Source organism: Acromyrmex echinatior, chromosome 3 (genome assembly GCF_024713525.1).
Source record: "Acromyrmex echinatior isolate Ae372 chromosome 3, ASM2471352v2, whole genome shotgun sequence".
NCBI classification, from domain to species: Eukaryota; Metazoa; Arthropoda; class Insecta; order Hymenoptera; family Formicidae; genus Acromyrmex; species Acromyrmex echinatior.
The window spans coordinates 10,578,372-10,600,392 of record NC_141854.1 but is presented as its reverse complement, the minus strand read 5'-3'; the positions used below and the strand labels follow the sequence as shown (position 1 = coordinate 10,600,392).

At 36.0% G+C, this 22,021-nt stretch overlaps 1 protein-coding gene across 3 annotated transcripts; it reads right to left on the bottom strand.

Moving 5' to 3' along the window:
• Window positions 1-2,449: 2,449 nt before the first annotated feature.
• faf (ubiquitin carboxyl-terminal hydrolase-like faf) lies at window positions 2,450-21,677 on the bottom strand. Of its 3 annotated transcripts, none has more exons than XM_011067680.2 (30): window positions 21,538-21,677; window positions 20,150-20,362; window positions 19,789-20,053; window positions 19,409-19,634; window positions 19,195-19,329; window positions 18,962-19,118; window positions 18,566-18,889; window positions 18,072-18,329; window positions 17,893-17,991; window positions 17,539-17,813; window positions 17,247-17,448; window positions 16,843-17,172; window positions 16,396-16,730; window positions 16,074-16,314; window positions 15,845-15,982; window positions 15,492-15,764; window positions 13,659-15,412; window positions 13,305-13,478; window positions 13,096-13,237; window positions 12,624-12,928; window positions 12,301-12,551; window positions 12,052-12,227; window positions 11,782-11,978; window positions 11,580-11,707; window positions 11,322-11,488; window positions 10,831-11,093; window positions 10,526-10,755; window positions 10,256-10,458; window positions 9,875-10,182; window positions 2,450-9,627 (listed from the first exon to the last, which is right to left on the bottom strand). In XM_011067680.2, the coding sequence occupies exons 2-30, from the start codon at window positions 20,213-20,215 to the stop codon at window positions 9,477-9,479; spliced, it is 7,773 nt and encodes a 2,590-aa protein (XP_011065982.1). In that variant the 5' UTR covers window positions 20,216-20,362; window positions 21,538-21,677; the 3' UTR covers window positions 2,450-9,476. The 3 variants fall into 3 exon arrangements, with proteins under 3 accessions (XP_011065982.1, XP_011065991.1, XP_087260797.1); XM_011067689.2 differs by having other exon boundaries at window positions 11,322-11,476; XM_087404671.1 differs by having other exon boundaries at window positions 21,295-21,658.
• Between the last annotated feature and the right edge of the window lie 344 nt (window positions 21,678-22,021).

Sequence of the window (22,021 nt, the reverse complement as noted above, 5' to 3'; positions counted from 1 at the left end):
CGATGTAAATTATTTAATAACACACATGCCTCCGAAACACGACGTAATATGTTTTAATTTAAGTGTAGAATAAGTAGAGAAATTGTTGTTTCGACTGAATTTTATTTAGACGATGATATATAATACTTACCGAGAAATATTACGTATAACTGTAAGTCGAAATGCTACGAGTTACAATGCTGGTATTCATAGTTGATTCTCTTACTTAAGTAGAACTAAGAACTCTTATCACAAAGTCGTAATAGGTAGAATATCACTAAAGATGGTCTTAAAGTAAATACAGACTACAAATACTGGCTACAAACAAAAATTTAAATAGTCAGTTCAAGATAAAATTTTTATTAAGATAATAACTACTTTAATGGTAATAGCTTGTAATAATGATTTTTCGACATTGGGAAGGCATTAAAATGCGTCGCGCTTTGATTATTTTAATTATCGCCTTAACAAAGATTCTTAAAATTATTAAAATTATTAAGAAGAAATTTTAAGAATTATTGCAGAATTTATTATTTTTATAACTATTTAAATAATACTCTACCAAATTTGTCAGAAATAAATTTTATAAAATGTAAAAAATGATTGTGGTTATAATTTCAAAAATATAAAAAGAAAGAGCATAAAGAACCACAGCACAAGACGTAGTTAGTGATATTTTTTGCTAATGGATGATTCGAAAAATAATTTAATTTGATATGTAATAATTTTATTTTGATATGTATAAAAAACCTACCAATTCGGGGAGATATTTAAATTATTTTTCGAATCATCCATTAGCACATAAAAAAGGAGTAATCATTGAGCAGCTTGATAGAATTTTACTGTTGTCTCATACCAAATTTCATGAAAAGAACATTTCGGAATTAATTCACACTCTTCTCAATAATGGCTATCCTCTCAAATTCGTATTTTCGACAATTAACAATAGAATAAAAACTTTGGAAAATAAAACTAATTCAGATAAAAATCGCGAAGGAAATAATAATGAATATGATTCCAATAAGAAAAAATTTTTCGCGATACCATACTTAAGCAAGGTTTCTGAAAAATTCAAAAAACTTGCATATATTCATGGTTTTTAATATAGCTTATAAACCGATGAATAAATTAAATACAATTATAAAAAACAGGAAAAGATCCCTTGCTTAATGATCATTGTGGGGTAGTTTATAAAATTAATTGTTTGAATTGCGAATCGTCGTATGTTGGCCAAACTAAGAGAAAATTAAAAACTCATATTAAAGAACACAAGACTGATATTAAGAAATCTACTTCTGAGATATCAGTTGTTTCACGTCACCGTGTGAATGAAATGCATGAGTTTGATTGGGATAACATAAAAATTTTAGATACAGAACAATCATTGATGAAACGAAGAATTTCAGAAATGATACATATTAAAAATCAAATAAGTGGGATCAATAAACAAAGTGATACTGAAGGTTTGCCTGATGTTTATCTTCCTCTTCTAAAGAAAGATCTTTCTCGCACTTAATAAATAATTCTGGAACTTTCTAAACTATTTGACTCATGGATATAAATAGCGGAAAAATATGTGATACCAATAACAACACATAATGTCACGACAAATTTCTATCTGTGCAATGATTATACTTGAAATTCATCGATTTATTTTGCTGTAAAACAGGTAATGTTTCTTTTGTTTTATACTCCGTTTTAAAAGATATTAATAATAAAATAAATTATTGTAAATTAGAATCTGGAAATTCTCGTTCTAAACTTTTCACTATATGACTTCTGACGTTCTAACATTATTATACGAAGCAGCATCGCATTGATGCAAACAATTTTTACAATTATAACACACGACGGTTGAATTTTATTCCAACTTGATGTAACTCTGCATCTTAAGAATATTATTAATTTTACTGAAGATGGCCAGATTGTGGCCGAAACGTTTAATGTTTTTATTGCAATTCGTAATGCAAGAATAATTAAATATCACTAACTACATCTTGTGCTGTGGTTCTTTATGCTCTTTCTTTTCATATTTTTATAAATTTTATAAATCTAAAGTGTCTATAAATCTTGTTAGCAGAATTCTAACAAAAAGAATAAAAGAACATTAATAGAATATAATAGATCGATTGTTATTACATTCTTTTAATGTAGAATATCTATATATCAAGCAAAACCTGCTATTTCTGACAGAAAATAAGATTAATGTGAATGTATTATGATAATTCTAATCAGCAAACTGTTGATGTATTGCTAACATTTTGCTTATTGTTGAATTATAAATAGCATTATGAAATAGAAAATTATATTGCAGATTTCCTAATCATAAAGTGTCAATATTACACTATCATATATTAAGATTTAAGATGTTGTATGATTTACATTTAATTATTCATATTATTATACATAAATTACGTACGGAGTATTAGATTATTTTTTTCTAACGGAGAAAGGGAAGAGAAAACAATCGTCTGTTTAAACTTTACTTTATTACATTCTGTTAGAAATAATACACAAAAGTTTTTCCGGAGGCGGCAGAGGTCTCCTTACTGCGAAACACGCAGGATACGCGGGCGTCGCCCGTTCGTAAGTGAAAACCCCTCGCGAAAATTGGCAAACCGTCGCCCGCAACCCCCCGTGCGTATTTATATTTTTGTGTATGTGTTTATTCGTTGTTGTGTACATGCTTATACGTGTTAAATGTGTGTGTGTGTGTGTGTGTGTGTGTGTGTGTGTGTGTGTGTGTGTGTGTGTGTGTGTGTGTGTGTGTGTGTGTGGCCGTGTGCAATTTCAATTTTATTTCAAATCACCCCAGCGACCGCGCGCGCGCTCGCCAGCATGTTGCGTCTAATTAAGAATATACAATCTTATAGTAATTATACTTATATTTATATATTTATATATATAATATGTATATCGAAAGAGAGTCTGCGAGGGACCATAAATAATCGCGCGGGTCGGCGGCGTGGGGAAGGGTCGCAGGATCGGTTGGCGAGTCGATTTTACGAGTTTAAAATAGAAAATGCCTGCATAAATGCGCCAAACGGATATGTAGCGCGTAGAGCGATCTGAGCGCTTCTTTTGCATTCTCTTTTTATAGAATCGCCTATAGAATTTCAGCACGTCGACGGGAAATCTGTATCTCGCTAGCTTCGCTTCTCCTTTCTGCCAGATCTGACACGAATTAGGGCATTGATAAGAACGAACGATCGAAAAATTTCGATCTCAACATCTCAAGTCTATTAGATTCTATTTTAGGATTAAATTCTAATGTATTTCGCAAGTCCCTTCTCCCCTTCAGACGTTTTTCCAAACGTCTTTTCAGATTTTTTTATGTCATTTGCGTATTATATTCCCGGAGAATGAGTCCTGATTGTATATAACCAAGAATCTGAGAAATTACGCGAGGACGAAATGAATGAAAATGTTATGCGGGCGATTTCCTTATCCGAAAACGCTCGTCCTTACGTCTTTTATCGTAATGATCCTCGAGGAGGATCCACCAGAAACATTCAACAAGCGTGAACGTATTTGATTATTAATACACGATGCTAGCAAAATTGAATTATGAAAATTATTACTAAAATAAAATTAATGTAAAATTAAAATTATTTGAAAGTAACGCGTTTACAGCATTATTAACAAATCCTAACAAATAAAATACACGATTAAAAATTTTCTTTTTACACGCTTGCAATGTTCTCGACTTCCCTTCCAAATTCACTGCGAATCGCTTTGAGAAGTCCTATAAGATTTCGCGTATGTATTACAACAGCAAAAAATTATACTGGAGTATATTCCATTTCATCCGTAATATTTTATTAGAGCGATTGCGTCAAATTAACAGAGCTTTCCTAAACAGGACAACAGGTCATGATATAACGTTTTTTGAATCGTTATCGAATGAATTATCAAATACTATTTTTAATAATCATTTTTAAATTATTTTGATACCATTTTTGTGTTATAATTTATATTCTACTCTATCTAACAATTTCAAATTATGTTTCCTCTCTCATCCCCTTGTTACGAGCGACTCGAATAAAGGATGAGAGTAACTTCGAAAATCGGAATTCAATGTACTCTCTGTTTGCTATTCCCAATGCCACAGAGAGCTAATCATTATTCAAAATTCTTCGAAAATCTAAGAACGAGGACTTCTTTTGGCGTCGTTGCATCTTTAGATATTTCACAATTGCGTTAATTTCATATTAATTTCTTTTTTAGATGTGTCACAATTGCGTTAATTTCATATTAATTTCTTTTTTCATGTGTCAATTTCCACCTGGATATCTTCTCTCATTATCGCATGCAGTGCGTACTGTCTATCCATTTTAGCTCTTCGTAGCTGCATATTATCAATTTTTTTTCTGTTGGAATACATAAGAATAAATTAGACACTCTATTTTAATTTTTAAATCGGCAATTGTTCGTTAAAAAACCACGTTTATGTGCATAATTCATGGACATATAACATTAACGCTATTATTAGTGAATTCCATGAATCGTATGCTCTCATGAATTCATATGTCATATTCGCCTTATGAATAGTAAGTTAGTACGATCCTGTGCAGGATCCTTACATTTAATTATATCTTGTACCTTGCATAAATACAATTGTTATCTTTATTCGCTAATCAATCACCATCGATCAGTTTGATACCACAACACAATTACCCGAGGTTTCAAATTCGGCCTCTTTTCAAATATTACTTAACATCATTAACGTTCAAAAATATTTCATGTCTCTTTGACATTTTCACGTTTCAATCATTTCTTCGCGCATTTTACGTTTCGCGTCTAATCGGATTTCTTATGTGGCATTGAATTATACGAAATGACAATTTCCAGAGTCCCGCTAGAACGAAAAAACGTTAAACAATCACGCAAAAATCAGATATTCCGTACACCGCATATAAATATTCTCCTAACTTTATTAATTAGTAATGCGCTCGCGAGTCTCTTACATTTTCATCTTTTCGCCACGACGCGATTCGGTATAGGAAAGCCTTGGATTCAGTTATGTGGTTGATTTATTTGCGTCATGTTTCTTGCCTTTGCTCTGTTTCCTTCTATCACTCTCTCTTCCTCCTTTGCAAAGCACTAGTATTTGGTTTCGTGCGAAGAAAGCGTAGAAACTAAATAGTACTTGCAACAGGACAAGCCTGTTTATGTATACGCGTGTAAACGTAAATTATATAACATTTCTTCCGCATACAACGTAATCCTCCCTAAAAATTGTACATTACAAGCTGGAAAAAATTTTAGGCGATAGGATATTTCGGTGTATTATGCGAATATTAAGTTAGTTTCTTCTTTCGGGGTTCTCTTTTCATTCTAAAAAAAAAATTCTCTCAATCAAGTTTTCTCTTTTTCTCGATATAAATTTCTTCCTTGCTCTAATCTTTATATTCTACCCGATATAAAAAAAATTTACATATATTCAAGTATAAATATATATGTAATTATATATAAACTTTTTTTACTGGGCATCTTTAAAGCTTTCGAAGATATGCAATCGCGCATTCTGAAGCAAACTATCTAACGTTTAAATTAATTAATGTAAAAAGGAGTACGTTGTGATATCTGAATGTCAAGGATATCGTACGATCGTTCTTCGACGTTCGCACTCCAAAGAATTACAAATCATGTGCAAAAAGTATTTTTACACAAACGTAAATATACAATACGCATAGCCAGTGAATAAGGAGTCATTAGAAAACATATGCTTCTGGTATCTGACTTTGGTAAAGATTACATCTGCGGAGCACCCAACTGGCCTGAGAATCGTGACATTCGGGTCGATGTTAAATTACGAAATTTACAATCAGTGTTATTAAATTGATGAGGATCCTCGATCCGAACATCAATTCGTGACCAGTGACCTGTCCGACGAACCTCGTTCGTTTCTTAGACGCTAACTAACAAAATAAAGCGACACCGATAACTCGAACGATCACGCTGATGCACAAAATAGTTCAGAAGCGAAAGCGGATGCTCTTTTTTTTTCAAGAAACCTCTATGATTTTCGCGAACGAGGAAATCTCTCTTGGAAAGATTCAGATTAGAACTAATAGTAAATTTAATATTACAACTAATGTTCTAATAATAACATTTTCTCATTCTTTCACAGGATAATCGAATATAAAGAGCATCAGCGTGCGCGTTCTCTTTCTTCAGGGCAGGATTGCTCGAGGATCAAGACGAAAAACATGGAGTAGACACACTGCCTGTCGAGGTAGTTACAAGCGACGAGCCCCTCGTACGTTAAAGGCAAACGAGAAAATGCGAAGTACGCGTCTGCAGAAACGTTCGTGGCCCATTTGATGAAAGTGGCGATGACGACGAGAACGATGGTGATTCCCTTGGTGGTCTTGTTGGATACACGCGTCGTCGACCGGACGCTTCGAGAACGTCACGCAGATTAAATGAACGAAAGCTGTTAATCTCCTTTCGTTTATTCGTAATTTTACTGACTAGAGCGTCATTTGCGCTGAATACAATTAAAATTATCTTTAGAACTAGAACTAAAGAGAACGTCGATGACAAATCTTTCCTTCCTCTTTCCTCTTCCTTCTCTTCGTCCTCTTCTCATTCTTCCTCTTCTTCATCTTTTCCCTTTGCTACGTTTGTGAGAATTATAACTGCATACGATCTCGAGAACGATACCACTCTGATCTCACGTGCGTTTCGCATGCAGGCGACGCAAGAACGACACATGCGATAATGCACGTTATAGTTCATATACATTTGCCTTTGAGTCTTTTGATTATTTTTTTTTCTTTTTTTTTTATTCGACGACCCTCGTATTCTGAAATAAATGTAAATTCACGACGACTATGTGTACGCAACGTATTAAGCAGTGTTAATACAGTATTTCCTTCTAGTTTATCCGTAGAATGGGAACGCGTATACGTCTCATGTAAACGTTGCTACACAATCACCTTTCTCTTTCCTCACGCTCTTTTTCGTTACGCACAAGCATTGTGGAAATCGGTATAATTTCGACGGGTTGAAATTCTCGCGTACGCGAGAAAAAACCTCGCACCAATCGAGTTTCGTCTTTTGAGTTTCGCAAACGAATTCATACAGGCAACTTTCACGTACCTCCATAAATTAATGAAATTATACTGATCTTAATCTCTGACCCTGTGTTACGCACAGAAAAATAAAATCCTATCGCAATCTCTATTGCCCTTTGCATACCTCCTTTCTTTTCTTCTTGCGCGACAATACCGAGCTACTTTGTTCGATGATAAAAAAAAAATATGAGAAACGATATTCCGGAAATTCTGTCTGTCACTGATTAGAAACAATGCGCTCGGCTATGTCTCGTAATTTATGTCTTCCTTATTTCTCTACCACGCATAAGATAAATGACACTAGTATTCATGACACTTCCAGTTTGTAAACCATATCATCTTTTGAAGTAATTTAAAAAAAAATAGAAAGAAAATCAAATATTGTACATTATACACTTATTTAGTGATATAATTAAATATTAAATAATTATAGACTACAGTTCGTGTTAACAAAAGTGAACTTAGCATACAGTCTGTGTACAAAAACCAGGATTTACAATAGCGTTTGTCTAAATCTCAATCTATAATAGGAATATAATAATTTTTTTATCACATATAAAAAGCGGTTGTCTATATGTACATGTCTGAGTAAGATTAGGTACCATTATCATTTAATCAATAGAAGTTATTATATAATTTGGTACACTGTTTAATTCTGTATTCGATAAATACGAATAATAATAAGCAATACGTCATTACTTCCTGGTGTCTTGACATAGTCGTTGGTTTTTCGCACGAAATCTTATGTATACACACGGCTCGCTTATTCCATGTTACACGCGCGACTTTTTTTTCTCTTTTCTCTCTCTTTTTAAAGATTATTTTTATATAATATCTATATATAACACACGTTATTTAATAAGTCAGAGCTATGGCCAGTTCATAAATTCGAGGGTCGTTCGTCGCATAGTCCACGTTCTCTCCTATAGAATGCATCTCCGTTACGTAATATGTCGGACGATTGCCGAAACGATATATGCCATGATCGCTTTCACAACTTTTGCGAAAAGACCACAGCTCTATCAACGATGAATCGTATCATACAACGATACAAACTAGTATTTGTTTGCTCCATATCCTTTTTGCGTCTCACTACCGCTCTTTTCAATTCCTTTTCTTCGTAAAAATTTGGACTCCGGATGAGGTTCCGTTTTCAAGCAGCTGCCCATACATTCGACAACTCGACGTCGTATTTAACGTGTACGTGCGTCATAATAAACTAAAGTGGCCCATTTCATTTTGGGCTCTGAAATACGTTCCGATCTATCTTTCCATCGACGAAATTATCTCTCGTCGTATCCCACGCGTTTTCAATTATACAACCTTCTAGATTCTTTTCACTTTTCTTTTCTATAGTCAACTCAACAAGCGAAGTATAAGCAATCAAATTTGAAGCAACAACTTGATTCTTAAAATCTACCTAAAAGTACAATGGGAGTCGCACAATGTCGAAGGCACAACTCTTTCAAATCGGTCGAACTGAAAGAAAGCACAACTGGAGGCATCATTGGCGTATGTTGAAATTTAGCAGCGCGGCAGGCCGCCGATAAGTGTCTTTCTTCCAGAAATCTCGAGTTATTAAGTACAAGAAGGATTCTTTTATTGTTGTTAAAAGATGAAATAGCAAAAGCTATGTATACATATATAGCGTAGCTATATATTTTTATATATGTATTTGTTAGAGCATAGTTTTTTCATGATAACTGTGCTTTCTCTGAATGAGATGAGAACATACTAGCTCATTTCCCTTTTTGTTATAGTCATATCTTTCGATCGTTAGAAAGTTCCATTTCAACTTCCCTTCTTTTTTTTTATTAGTAACAAATTTACATAGGCATACGGAAAATTATGGTTTATATTTTGTCTTCTAATCGGCAGAGGGATTCCGTAACACACTACTCGCTATACATTTATACAATCTTACGATATTCCTAAGCTTGAATCCACATGCATTAATCGAGGCAAATGAAACTTCTAGCTGTACTATCAGCTTTATCGATTGCTTGAGAAAAGATGGGGGGTTTTTTTTTGTCAAATTGTCATAGAATTGGAAGCCAAATGGTCGGGGAGATACAGAGCTGGTCGAGATTAAGGAGAAAGAAACTGTCGTTCAAAATGGATTGCCTCAACCAGCATGCGTTAATTCACTTTTCATTCAGAATCGTTTTCCACTTCATCATTACAGTTCGAACATTCATAGCGCGTCATATTATCAAAGTAACTACCCACAGTGAAACTAAGAGATTAGCATGAGTTCGTTAAAGAATGACCACTAAAAAAACAAATCCTCACTTGTTATATCTGTACATGTGCTGCTACCGCTCGCCACCAAGCTGCTGGCGCAGTAATATCTAAGTATCCCGAAATTGTTTCACTGAGGCAGCAACTTGGTAAAACGTCAGTATTCAGCGTTCATTATGGATCCTGGCTGGTATTTTGTGACGACTCACAGTTTTGCGGATTATGCATTTGAAGCGCTAAGTGGGGTGTATGTACTGGAGAAGGTCCTGGTTGAGGTTGTTGTTCTTCTTGCATTTGTTGGATCATAGTAAAGTCGGGATGATACCTATAAAAAGGAATAATAAACTGTTAAAAATCAGTTTGCTTATGTCTTATAAAAAAATTACTGTATTATTTACTATTAATTCTTTTATAAATAAAATAAAAATCCAATATTTATAGAGTTTATCTATAAATTTTAAATTGTAATATATTATTTTTTATTTTAAATTTTATTAAAAAATTTAGACAAACAAATTTTATAACTGATATTATTGAAGCATATAAGCATAGAGATACATATTACAACTTACTCCATAGATGCCCATGCTAAACTTCTGTTATTGCGTCTCTTAGTACTTCGGACTTGATATTTGGTTGGATTGATAGATTGATATTTATATGTATGTTGATATTTTTCTGCTTCTTCCGCACAATCTTCACTTGTATCTTCAACTTCAGGTTCTTCAACATCAGGACACAGTTCGCATGCTCGCTCCAATGTCTTCCTTGCACTATTACTACGTTCCAAAACATAGCCATTTGCAGAATCATTAGATTGTGTTGGTGGCGACCAGTTGTTATACGCGTGTGTGTATGGCGCCGTAGAAGCATATGGTCTCTGAAAACGATTTATTATACATTTATAATTATCCTAATATCGACTGGCTTAATGTTCAGTTTCTGCTACATACTTTGTCAAGTTCGTCGTGGAGCCAATCAATGGCGTGACTCCATTTTCTTTTCAACTCTGGACTGTGATGTAAAAGCTGGTGTGCTGGTCTGCATTTACTAAAGAGCTGCACCATACATTTAATACACTGGTAAGCCCTTTTTTGATAATGATTTTTACTTCTTTGTATCGTTTCAAATAAACCTTCTCGTTCGTCGGGAACTCCTGATAGATATAATTTCATGTATTGTGATACTAACAAACAATACTCGAAAGAGTTTTTAAAATTTACCCTTAAGTGCATTGTGTACGCGATGTGTCTGCCATGAATCCTCCATCAATAGTATCGCAAGCAGCAGGTCTGTATGATGCCTTAACTCGTGAGTATAAGCGAATCCTATCTGCCATAACAGCTCGCTAAGAACTGTTCGTGACAAATGTGGATTCTCCCAACAACAGTATTGCAATAATTTAACTGTATCTTCAGTCACATTAGCATCCTCAATCAATTTCTTAATGTAACTATATTCCAACAAATAGAATAAATATATTATATGAAATTCTATCCCGGAATTCCAAACTTGTGTTAATCCTTACCTAGTACGAATAAACAATATGTCAGCTGCTTGTGATTGGATAGGCATAAGATACTCTGATTGACACGCGGGATCGCCATATGGATTTGGTAAAGGTTCTGCACGAGGCTGCTGACTCGAATGTACTTTCGACGATACATCACAGCATCGTATTAACATGCTAACTACTTGATGAAGTTTAGTCAATTCCGGATACTGATATTTTATAGTAGGACCTGGACCTTCATCGATGGCGACTAACATAAACGTAACTGGTACATTTAGCTGCAAATAATATTAAAAAATTGTTAAAATATGTCGAATATATTAAATTTTTAGTACCAGATAATAATATTAATATTTAGGACCCTATTCTAACTCTTAACTCTGTACGTAACTCTTAACAACTGTAACAATATCATTACATTGTTGTTGCGCAGATTTTGTGCATAATAAAAGCTGTTAATAATCGTTTACGTAATTATGTAACATAATTATTAAATTATGTATTACCTTAAGCAGTTGCGCCTTTTCGGCAAGACCAAGCGAAGCATACGCATGAAAGAGAGAAAAATAATGAGGAAGATGACGTCCGTGATCCGAAATTTCACGGTGCAGCAGCGACAGTACCGCATGTAACAAGTGATCACTGAGCGTTGCTACTGGATCTAAAAGTATAGCTAAAAATATTTACAAATTATAAAGTAAAGATTGTCAAGTGTCATCATATTGATTGTATCTTTGAATTTTTATGCAAATCTTAGTACTCACTCGGTGCGTTTAAACTGGGCGGAGCACATGGACCATCTTGCAAAGAAACATGTGCGAGGAATACCAAAATTTTGAGGAAAGCAGTGCGCACCTCCGTACTAGGACAACTCAAGAGGTATTCGCAAAATCTATAGATAACAAATTATATTAATATTAAAACGCAAATGTTTTTATGCATTATATATTTAGAAAGTTTTAATACCTATGTGGATGATTGAACAGCACTTCATTAGCGAACCAAGAGCGCACTGTTTTACTGCTACGCAAATGATGACATACGATGTCATACCAATCTGTTGCCGTACCACGTAATGTTTTCTTAGTGTGGAAACCTGTATAAAAAAGGAACCTTGATGCTAACTGAAGAGATAGCATCGCAAGTTCTTCCGCTTCAGGGCTCTAAAATAAAATCGTCATGAGTTAGCGGAGTTCTGTTAAAAATACATTTAACTTATACATGTGATGGACTCACAAGTTTTTCATTCAGATTTTGCCGATTAATATTGTGAGGATTGCAGGACACCAATTTCTTGATGAACTGGAAGTATTCAGCACTAAATTGATTTCGGTTGTGCATAAATTTTATATTTTGCTTTCGTACACTGTATTCTATTGCTGATGGCATTTTCATAACTCCTAGTTTCGTATCTAAAGAATGTAAGCGATAATGAGATTCATTCGTCAAGATTGATTTTTATGGAAAATTTTCTCGATAACTTACACAATGACAATTCATTTACACTTTTCATTAGAGAATTTTCTTCTACATCTAGTCTTGTATAAAATAACATATACGCATTCCACCATCGTTTCTGTTTGCGGTAACTCATCCGCTTGAGCATATGATCGAATACCTCTCCTAAATAATCACCACCAAAGCATTGAGATTTCATCTCTTCCTCCTCTTCCATTTTGCATTCTGTTACATCACCATCATCAAACTTGTACCACTTTGCTGTACCATCATTCAGTCTGCAAAATTATTGAATAAAAATAGTTTAATTTATCAGTTAGAAATACTTCATACGTTTATATTTAAAATACCTGTGCAAAATGTAAGAATAATAATGGCCACCGCTAGCCTGACCACTATGAACGACGATACCAGTTAATTGATACTTCGTGCACGTTCCCTTTATAGATTCCTCATAATCACAGTCTATGACTTCTCCTTCCAATTTAGCTAAACCGGAGACAGTGTAAGGTTCCATGTCCAGATCACGTGGAAACTCAAAGTAATCGTTAAATTTTATAGCACACACACGCTCAAAATCATATTCAAATCTTTTCAACTGAATTGCTAAAATAGGCGGCAGCTTTTTCACACATAATCTCTTTACTGTTACAACCTAAACATGAAAGAAATACATAAAATCTCTAAGTAAATAAAATGTTACTTGGTTTAAATAGAATGTATAACATAGCTGGCAAATTATTTTCATAATGTTTTTTTTAAAACAATTATTTTCATTATAATAAGGCTTTCTTATAGATTTTTAAATCGTCATAATCGTACCTTTTTGTTGCACTTATCACAATGATAGGCATCTGCACCCTCCAGCAGTTCTCCCTTCACATATTGCTCAAGAGAATCCAATAAATTACTGTGATTCCGTATGTCAACACTTATCACGCTGAATGGTTCCTCTTTGGAATATCTGAAGATAATGTAATGTGGTATTACAGTCTACCGAAGAAAGTAGAAAGTAAGAACTAAAAAGGTACCTATGAGGGCAACCTTTGCAGATTTTTTGGTCGCTGTATGAGCCACCAAGAATCTTGCCCATTATCTGCTCGTGTCCTAAGGCTTTCAATGCCTCATCTAGGCTCTCTACCAAACTCATGAAGAATTCTACTGCATCCTGTTGTTCTCTAAGATTTACAGGTTCTCCTTGAAGCCTATAAAAATCGAATTATCTCATTAATTATTTAAAATACTGAGTATAATATATATGTCCCTATCAGTTTTATATTAATAAAATTGTATGAGGGTTCCTTTCTGTTTTCCTTACAAACAAATTTATGTTTGTTACTTTTAAAAAATTTTATTTTTACAAATAAAATTATATGTATTCTTACTTAAAGTGCTTCCATAGTCCTCTAGGTATGTAGTATTGTAATTTACTGTAAGCCAGATGACCAAATATTGCTTGCACTTGTTTTAAAATACCAATATTATATTCCTTTCTGGATTCATCGGCACCACACTTTTCTTCGTTCGTATCATTATCATTTGTTTCGATTGTCTGCTCCCCTTCAATTCTCTCCTCGCCCGAAAAATCCTCGTTCAAATCAGTCGCCGCGCCTTCTGCTGCCAAAAGTCCAACTCTAATGCTTTCCACCATGTACAATTGCTGTAATACTGAATTCATATAACAAGTTGCTCCTGCATTCTTCAAGCCTACGAAGCCTTTAAGTGGCCTAAGCCCCACAGGCGGTAAATAATCCCACTCCACTAATGGTTCGTCCTTCTCGGAGTAAAACATGTCGGTGAGCATTGTGACTAGAAGTTTCATGTTGGGTACACAGCCTATGCAAAGACCTACGAGCAAGTCGAACGCAGCGCTGGTTGATTGAGGGGTAGTGCAAACTGGACACGCTTGTGAAGCGCTGAGTTCGCCGGTACTACGAAGTTGCAGCATGAGGCGAGATGCGGGGAACACAAAATCCTCGACCAGTTCCTTAATCAAATTAACCCCGTGCTTCTCGTCAGAACCAATCTCATATTTCTGATTTGATGGCAGGAAGGCTAACAGTTCCTTCGTTAGACCAAGATGACCCTCGAGCAAGGCTTCATCCACCTGACTCTCTCCAGTCTCCTTCACGTTATCGCGAACTTTTTTCAACCAAGCTATTTCGACGTTTAATAGTGTCTCTGCGGTCGTGAGGGGACAACCTGACATATGCGCGAAGTTCAACAATCGGCACAAAAGCTGAAAGTACTCGTGACTCTGTTTCGCGTTTTCCATAACGGTACTGTTTAAAACGGTGAAGAGAAGAGTTACAGTGACCAGTAGCGTTTGGTGTCCACCACTGCACCATGTCGATATGAGAAAAAATTGTTCGCCGGCAGCGATTCTGATGGCTCTTGACGTACTAAGTAGCACGAGATCTATCAAGAAGGTATGCCATATTTTGTCTCTCGACAATGTTTCTAATGCCGATGGATTCAATACGAGAGCGATTGTCAGTACCTCGAGTGCTTCCTTGCACACAAGGACGTCGTTATTATCGGGATTTCTCTGTTCTTTTTGGTTAGTCTCGTGCATCGAATGAAGCACTTCATTCGATGCATTAATGTTGTTCAAGTTACCCGTGGATGCGGCCCACGCTAGTCTAATTATGGCACGTATAGTAGCCACATCCGGTAATTCCCATGAAAGGGCCTGCACGAAAAGCTGTCGACATCGATCAGCCTCGGGCCCGCCTGATAGCATTCGATGCGCCAGATGCTGTGCTAGTTTGGCTGCCACACTTCTTAACATGTATTCGGTACTTTGATTCGGTACACTTTGAAGGGCCTGTTTCAATACAGTCACTCGACCGCGGTTGTTAACATGATTGTCGTGATTCTCCGAAGTTCCAGTTTGCTGAACTTCATCCATTACGCATGCCATCACATTACCCATCACTGTAAGAAGAAGTTTGCACAATCTCAGCACAGTTAGATATGCAGACCGCTTCGTGGTTTCATCTGCATTTGGTAAAAACTTATTTTTGGTTAGCATATCGAGAATAACGCCCGCTTCGCCGCTTTTTATGAAATTATATTGAAATTCAAATGCTCTGTCTGACATAGGATCAAGAGCTGGCATCAACAAAGTGTATAACACCTAAAAAAAAAAGGAAAGCCGTTATTGACAACGTACAAGGACAAAACTTACTAAACTATTTAATGTATTAAATATTCACCTCTAAATTGTATAAAACTTGGCTAGGACTTGCAGTAAAAAATAGAGAATCTACAGTCGTATTCTGCTCGTTACAATGAGAAGGGTTCTGTAAAGCTTCATCGTCTTTGTAATGACCAAATAGCCACTGTAATCTTGTTACAGTAAAGGTATCTGGCGGCACTAATTGTAAGAGATTTCGTGCACCATCACGCAATTGTGAATGCTGAAGAGAACAGCCAAGATCTGCTAATTGAAAGAAAAATGTCGCATATTGCGATCTTTGTGACATTACCTAAAACAAAATCGCATTGTTAGAACAAGTGTACGATGCGATATAATTAACTGAGTTTATAAATTTTACATTAAACTTACCACACCAGGTAAACTATTCTCTGCCTCTACATTCGGCCCGTCGTATGGATGATGCGGAGAACTAGTAGAGCTATCAGAGCTACTATCTGGTGAGCTTGGCATATTGCTATTTACTTGACTGAGCTTTGCAGACAATAACTAAACAAAACACAAATCATATTCGTTAACTATATACATATCGAGATTCCTTTCTTTCATTTGTTTCCATTAAAACTCGATTAACACTTACCATTTTGTCTCTGAGGGGAATCTGAGAAAGGAGTTTTCTATCATCGGATTGTTCTAGCGATTCTCCATTAATAAATAAATCGAGTTTTACATTTGTCCCGCTTGCTTTAATCCTGCGTAATATTTGACGTCTCAATGAAGCTAAAGTGTCATTGCTGTGGGTAAAGATATCTATATCGTCAACGTTTCGACCAGGACTCGCAAAACGAATAACAAGTGATAGATGCTTGCCACGAGCTGCTCTGTAATCAGAATAAATATTACGCTATCACTGTATATAAGACAAAAGCATTGTTATCAATATGTGCGATTTAAGTAAATACCTATGTAACGGTAATATTTTTCGTTCTCCCGGAAAAGCTGTATCACACTCGTTTATGTATTCCTGTAAGACTTTCATAACACGACACATTTTTATGGCTTCCATTTTAATCTTGTTTGTCATTTGTTCTTCGCGATCCTCCTTTCCGTCTAGATATACTCTGCTTAAAACAGTCACAGTATCGTAATGAGCTTTCAATCTGTCCATACATTCCGCTATATATGTTTCATGAAATGCTAAAACAGACGACTGCAACCGTGGTCCTAAATTAGTGTTCACTTCTTTTAAGAGTTCTATGCCTCTGTTTGCAATTTCTTCTGGGCTGTTTGTTACTACCTGTAGACAGATAAGATTACCATTATACAAACATGCATACGAAAAAAAAAATGGAAAAAATGCAAATTCTATAAAATTATATATATAATCAAAGTAAACAAATACTACATACTCTCCACAAATAATCAGTTCCAATTAAATCCACATCATCCATAAGAAATGTTCTACGTTTCAGTTTCAATTTTCCTTCCTTAGAATTAACAGCTTTAAAAAATCTTTCATAACATTTAATACCGCTTTCTGTAAGTAATGTCGGATCTAACTGCAGTATATTGTTTTGAAAAAAATCCTTGTTTATTGCTGGATCTAGATCCGGTTCGTCTCCCATAAGTTTAGAAAACCATTTAAAGCATGCCTCACGATCCGAAACAAATACACCTTGCTCAGCTAAACATTGCCAAATTTGTTCTGCTTGATCAGCACATAGCCACAATTGTCCATCCTATGAAAAGAATCATATCATGTTATCCGTATTAAAAATTCATGTTTGGGTTATTCTAAAAATCTAGAACATACCTTTAATAAGAAACGCAAAAAATTTAATCTTTCTTGCACTTGCATAATATGATTATATCGACCATCAGGCATAAAAGTATTTGCATCGATTTCAGGATTTTCTTTTACCAGCTGTCGCACTTTATCCATATAATTTGTTAAGCTATTTGTTACAAGAATTACTACCGAATGTTCGTTTTGTAGACGTTCTATTACTTCTTGTCTATATAGTAATAAGAAAGAATAAAAGTAATGTAATAATGTATTATTTATATGTGCGTTAATATAATGTACCATTAATGTGCCATTGTACCTGTAATGCATATGATGGCTACGCTGACTATGACCTAGGTTGGGATTTGGTTCATAAAGGCAACATATTTCTCGAATTTGTTTCAATGCAGGAAGAGCCCACTTATCACCATTTTTCAATTCTTCAACGCACTTGTCCACCCAGATTGCCTTTTGCGCATCTCTCTCTTGCGAGCATGAGTAATCGAGAATTTTTACATGAGCGTTCAGTGCCTGATCCATGATCTCTGTAGGGACTTCATCAGAATGTGCCAAAGTCCAAAAGAGTGTTAATACCTGATAGCAGAATAAAAAAAATTATCTGCACGTCTAAAATATATTTATATTCAAATATGTATACTTAAGACAATCCAACCTTATGCGCCATAACACCATCTTTATCATCTTCCGCAAGTCTCCTGATCAATTCTAATAGTTTTTCCCGTTGTTTCTTGTTGGCAGTTCTCCAACTTGTCTGAAACATTAACATATTTCATCAATTTAAACATTCTATCAGTACAAATTTTATATCAATTATACTATTGAGATAAATACCTGAAAACATTCAAATAGATGATCAAGTTGTTCAGGACTAAAATCCCAAGCTAATTTGGCTAACAAGTCATGAACATTCTTCACAATTGCTTCGTGTTTACCAGCTTGTGCAGCCCAAACAGCGTCTAAATCTTCTAATGTAAGTGCACGTTCTTTTATAATAAAGCGTAAAATTTTTTCCAGTTTCTCTACATATTGCGGCTGATGCAATGAATCCCTCAATACGATTTCCAATACTCCATTGTCTTTAATCCATTTCTGTATCACAAATATAAGCACTTCTTATTTTACAAAGGACTCATGATATATATAAGGCGTTTTCTATTTAATGACAAGTATGTCACTAAACGGAAAGTATAATTATCAAACTCATGATATTTGCAAAATACTCGAGCAATTAATGATATATACTTGAATTAAAATATTTTAAAAGGTCATTAAATTAACAGTGTTATTAGTACAGTTAGTGTTATGAATTTTTGGACAAGACTTACTGCCATACGCTCTGCTGTAAGCCACTCCTCTTCCTCTGCTATTGTGTTGCGGTGTTGGTGATAACTAACACTAGATATTACTTTATTAACTTCATTTAAAGCATTCATCTTTCCATTAAACGAAGAAATTTGTAAGAGTCTCAATATCATTTTCAGTCTCAATATTTCCAAGTTCTTTATCATTTCTTCCTGATGAGGCACACGCGACACCAAGCATTTAGCAGCTTTGATTATGGCTGATATTGCATCGTTTTTTGATTCATTTTTTGCCTCTTTCTTCAACTCGTCATCAGTTAAATTATTCAAAATAAGAGGTACCATTTCCTGTAACAATGTGCTTACTCTCAAATAAAAATAAATAAATAATCAATGATAATAAATTGAGACTATACTTACAACAATAGGCATCAGATATTTAACTATTGTGTGAACAGTTAACAGTTCATAACATAAGCCAAACGGTCTGATTAAAGCATAAATAACTGGCACTGTTAAATTACGTCCACTCTGAAATCTCGAAAGCAAAATTTCAAATCCATTGAGACTCCCAAATCTGAAATAAAAGTTTGTGTTAAATTTATGTTGAAGTAAAACATTTTGTATGTATACAAAACTTGATTAAAAAATACCTGTTTATAAGATCTACTAGCCAACCACGAGGAGCTCGTGAGTCAGATGGTGGACGAGCATAAAGTTCCTCATCAGGAATATCACTACCAGGAGGAACAGTTTCCGAAACTCTTATTGCATTTACTGTGTGAAATCTGAAACAAATGGACAATTTAGAACAATCACATAGAAAACTTGTATTTACATAATTTCACAATAACAATGTTCACTTACTTATTACTAGGATTAAAAACCATGGCCAATAAATCAAGTAGAGGAAACCAGTCCTCATCTAATTTAAGGACACATAGTTCCACCAAACGTGCACAATTAGTATTGATACAATTATGAATATTTAATTTCCAACTGTTCACCGCATCATCTGTTAATATCTTGGTAAATGAGATTGTGAGACCTTCTCGAAAAAAGCGCTGACACGCTTCACTTTGTACATCAATTCCTGCAATACAGTAAAAACAAAATTAATGCACCTTATAAATACAAAATAAGCTCCTATACAAAAATGTTGAAACACATTGTCATAAAGGTCAAATCATTTTCCTGGCGTGTGCGAGAAAATAATCAATCTCAAAAATTTATAAACAATACATAACCTTTTTTACAAAGTTCGATACTGGCTTGTAACAGGCACTCTAATTCTTGTTCGGGCAGAACTGGTACAACCCATCGTGGACTAGAAATCTTTTCATGAAGCATATTAAGTTTGAAAATAGGAAACTCAGGCTCTTCATGAAGCTGGTTGCTATCTTCTACTGTAGTGATAGCGTCATTGTTGCATTCTGTTTGTACCACATTCTCGGTGAGTTGGAGTCCCGACATTGTGTCAGCCAATTGCTGTGGACCTGGTGGACTGTGCATCTGTAGAGATTTTTTTTTTCAAAATCCATTTTCACTTTATCACAATCGAGATATGTTTCACGCTACTTTCATTGGTTGGCTCTCAAATCTATATACCTGCGTATTTTGTTGGCTGTCGGGAGGGTCTATGCCAACTCCCTGGCCCCTAGTGGCAATCGTCATTTTACACGTTCTTTGTTATGCCTTAATTGTCTCAATATTTCTTGGTCCAATGATTACACCACCAATAACAAGCATCCAGCTTATATACTGACATTAAATATAATTATATCCTAAAGGCCTTGTTTTAATAAACTATACCTACATTATCTGTAACAAAGGAAAGGAATTTTAACAACATGTTTTCGGACACTGATAAAAAGCACAACTAAACAGATGCGTCGTCAAGTTATTTAACTATACTGTCCTCAATAGCATAGTCAAACTAACAACGACAATCATCAAATTCAATTTACAATCCAAGCACGCGAGAATTTAAATTTGTCACAGCATCGCGATGGCACAGTTATATAAGCGTTTATTTTCTCGAGGAAGACACAACGAGTGACAACTCGCGAATCAATGTATAACCGGCAGGACAAAGACTAATGTAATCATTATCATCTTCGAGAAGATCTTAAGCATATAAATCGACGCGATTTGATTCCATAGCTACGGGTGGAGCATCTCGACTGGTCGAGATTGAATGCATCTGCAAATGCGTGCGGGATTCCATCGACGCGAAACGACGCATGTTACGGGCGCTTCAACGGAACGGCGTGAGCCGCAACGGCACGCGGACGGGATAGAAAATTAAAGGCGGACAGGCGGAGCGGCGGTTGCGAGCAGTTAACTTCCAAGACACGCAATACAACTTGGAGTAGTTGTTAACGCCGATGTCGTCGCCGTCGCGTCCCGTTGACGTACGGCCGAACTGTCAACGTCGTTGGGATACTCCGAGGAGGGAGCGGCCATGCCGGTCGGCGGAGGCCTCGTCCGAGGAGGGGTGCGCGTCGCGAGCACGCGTCTTCCCCGGGGAATCGGACGCGGCCGGTGATCGGTCCGCCCACGTTGCGGTGAAATACGCCACGCGCCGTCGAGAGCCGTGAAATCGGTGTAGCGCTGCTTGACTGGCGGACAACTGGCGAGCGACTTTGTCGGGATGCCTGACCGTGAATCCTCGAACCACCATCGAGACGCGCCGATCCCCGCGAACTCCAGACGATCGGCGACGGTCGACGGTGACAGCGATCGCTACCTACGCGATTACAATAATCCTCGCGGTCCAGGCAGCGCCTATTTTCGCCCCGTTCGCTTCGACCGGGCTACCACTCCGGACAAAATGGCGACTATCCTAACGATTGGCACTGCCGTGTATTAACAAAAGCGCCGATATTCTGGCCCGATAGCCGGCCGCGATCACGCGAGCCGCGTCATGTCGTGCGGAAGGACATCCAGGACCGCCGATGATCCACGCGTTGCATCTCAATCCCTGGGGAACGCACCTTTACATAGTAAACGTGGTAGAAATTCGTGTGTTGCACTTTTTTGACGTGACGTTACGGAACTCAACTCGCAAAATCTGTAAACACGACTGCCGCGGCGCTGCGGTGCTCGCCCGAGACGACGTGCGTGCACGACGGGGTGACGAGCGACGCCCGCGATTGGCCCTGGGTCCCCTGTCGCTGAACGTCGCTGAATGTCGCCGTCGATGGCGCGGGAACGTTTGATCGACGCCATTCGCACTAGGGGCTTTATTCTCGAAAAATATTGCACATATTAAAAAAAAAAGAAAATCTATATTCCCAAAAATATTAGAGAAATCTATAATAATAATAATATAACGTAAAATACTTTCATATATTTTTGTACGTGATATTTTTCGAGAATAAGCTTCAGATTCCTTCGATCTTGAATGATCTCGAACTTATTTCGTGAAGTCGCGAAATGATGTTCTGGTGAAAATTTTTCTTAGAATTTTTAATATAA

Bases quoted from the DNA above. Each gene is read 5' to 3' on its own strand.
- faf (XM_011067680.2), bottom strand. From the start codon at position 20,215: ATGACGATTGCCACTAGGGGCCAGGGAGTTGGCATAGACCCTCCCGAC. The intron at 15,765-15,844 runs GTAAGTTTAATG...ATTTTGTTTTAG, and splicing joins AGAATAGTTTACCTGGTGTG to GTAATGTCACAAAGATCGCA. The intron at 11,094-11,321 runs GTAATACATAAT...TATTATTTGCAG, and splicing joins AAAAGGCGCAACTGCTTAAG to CTAAATGTACCAGTTACGTT.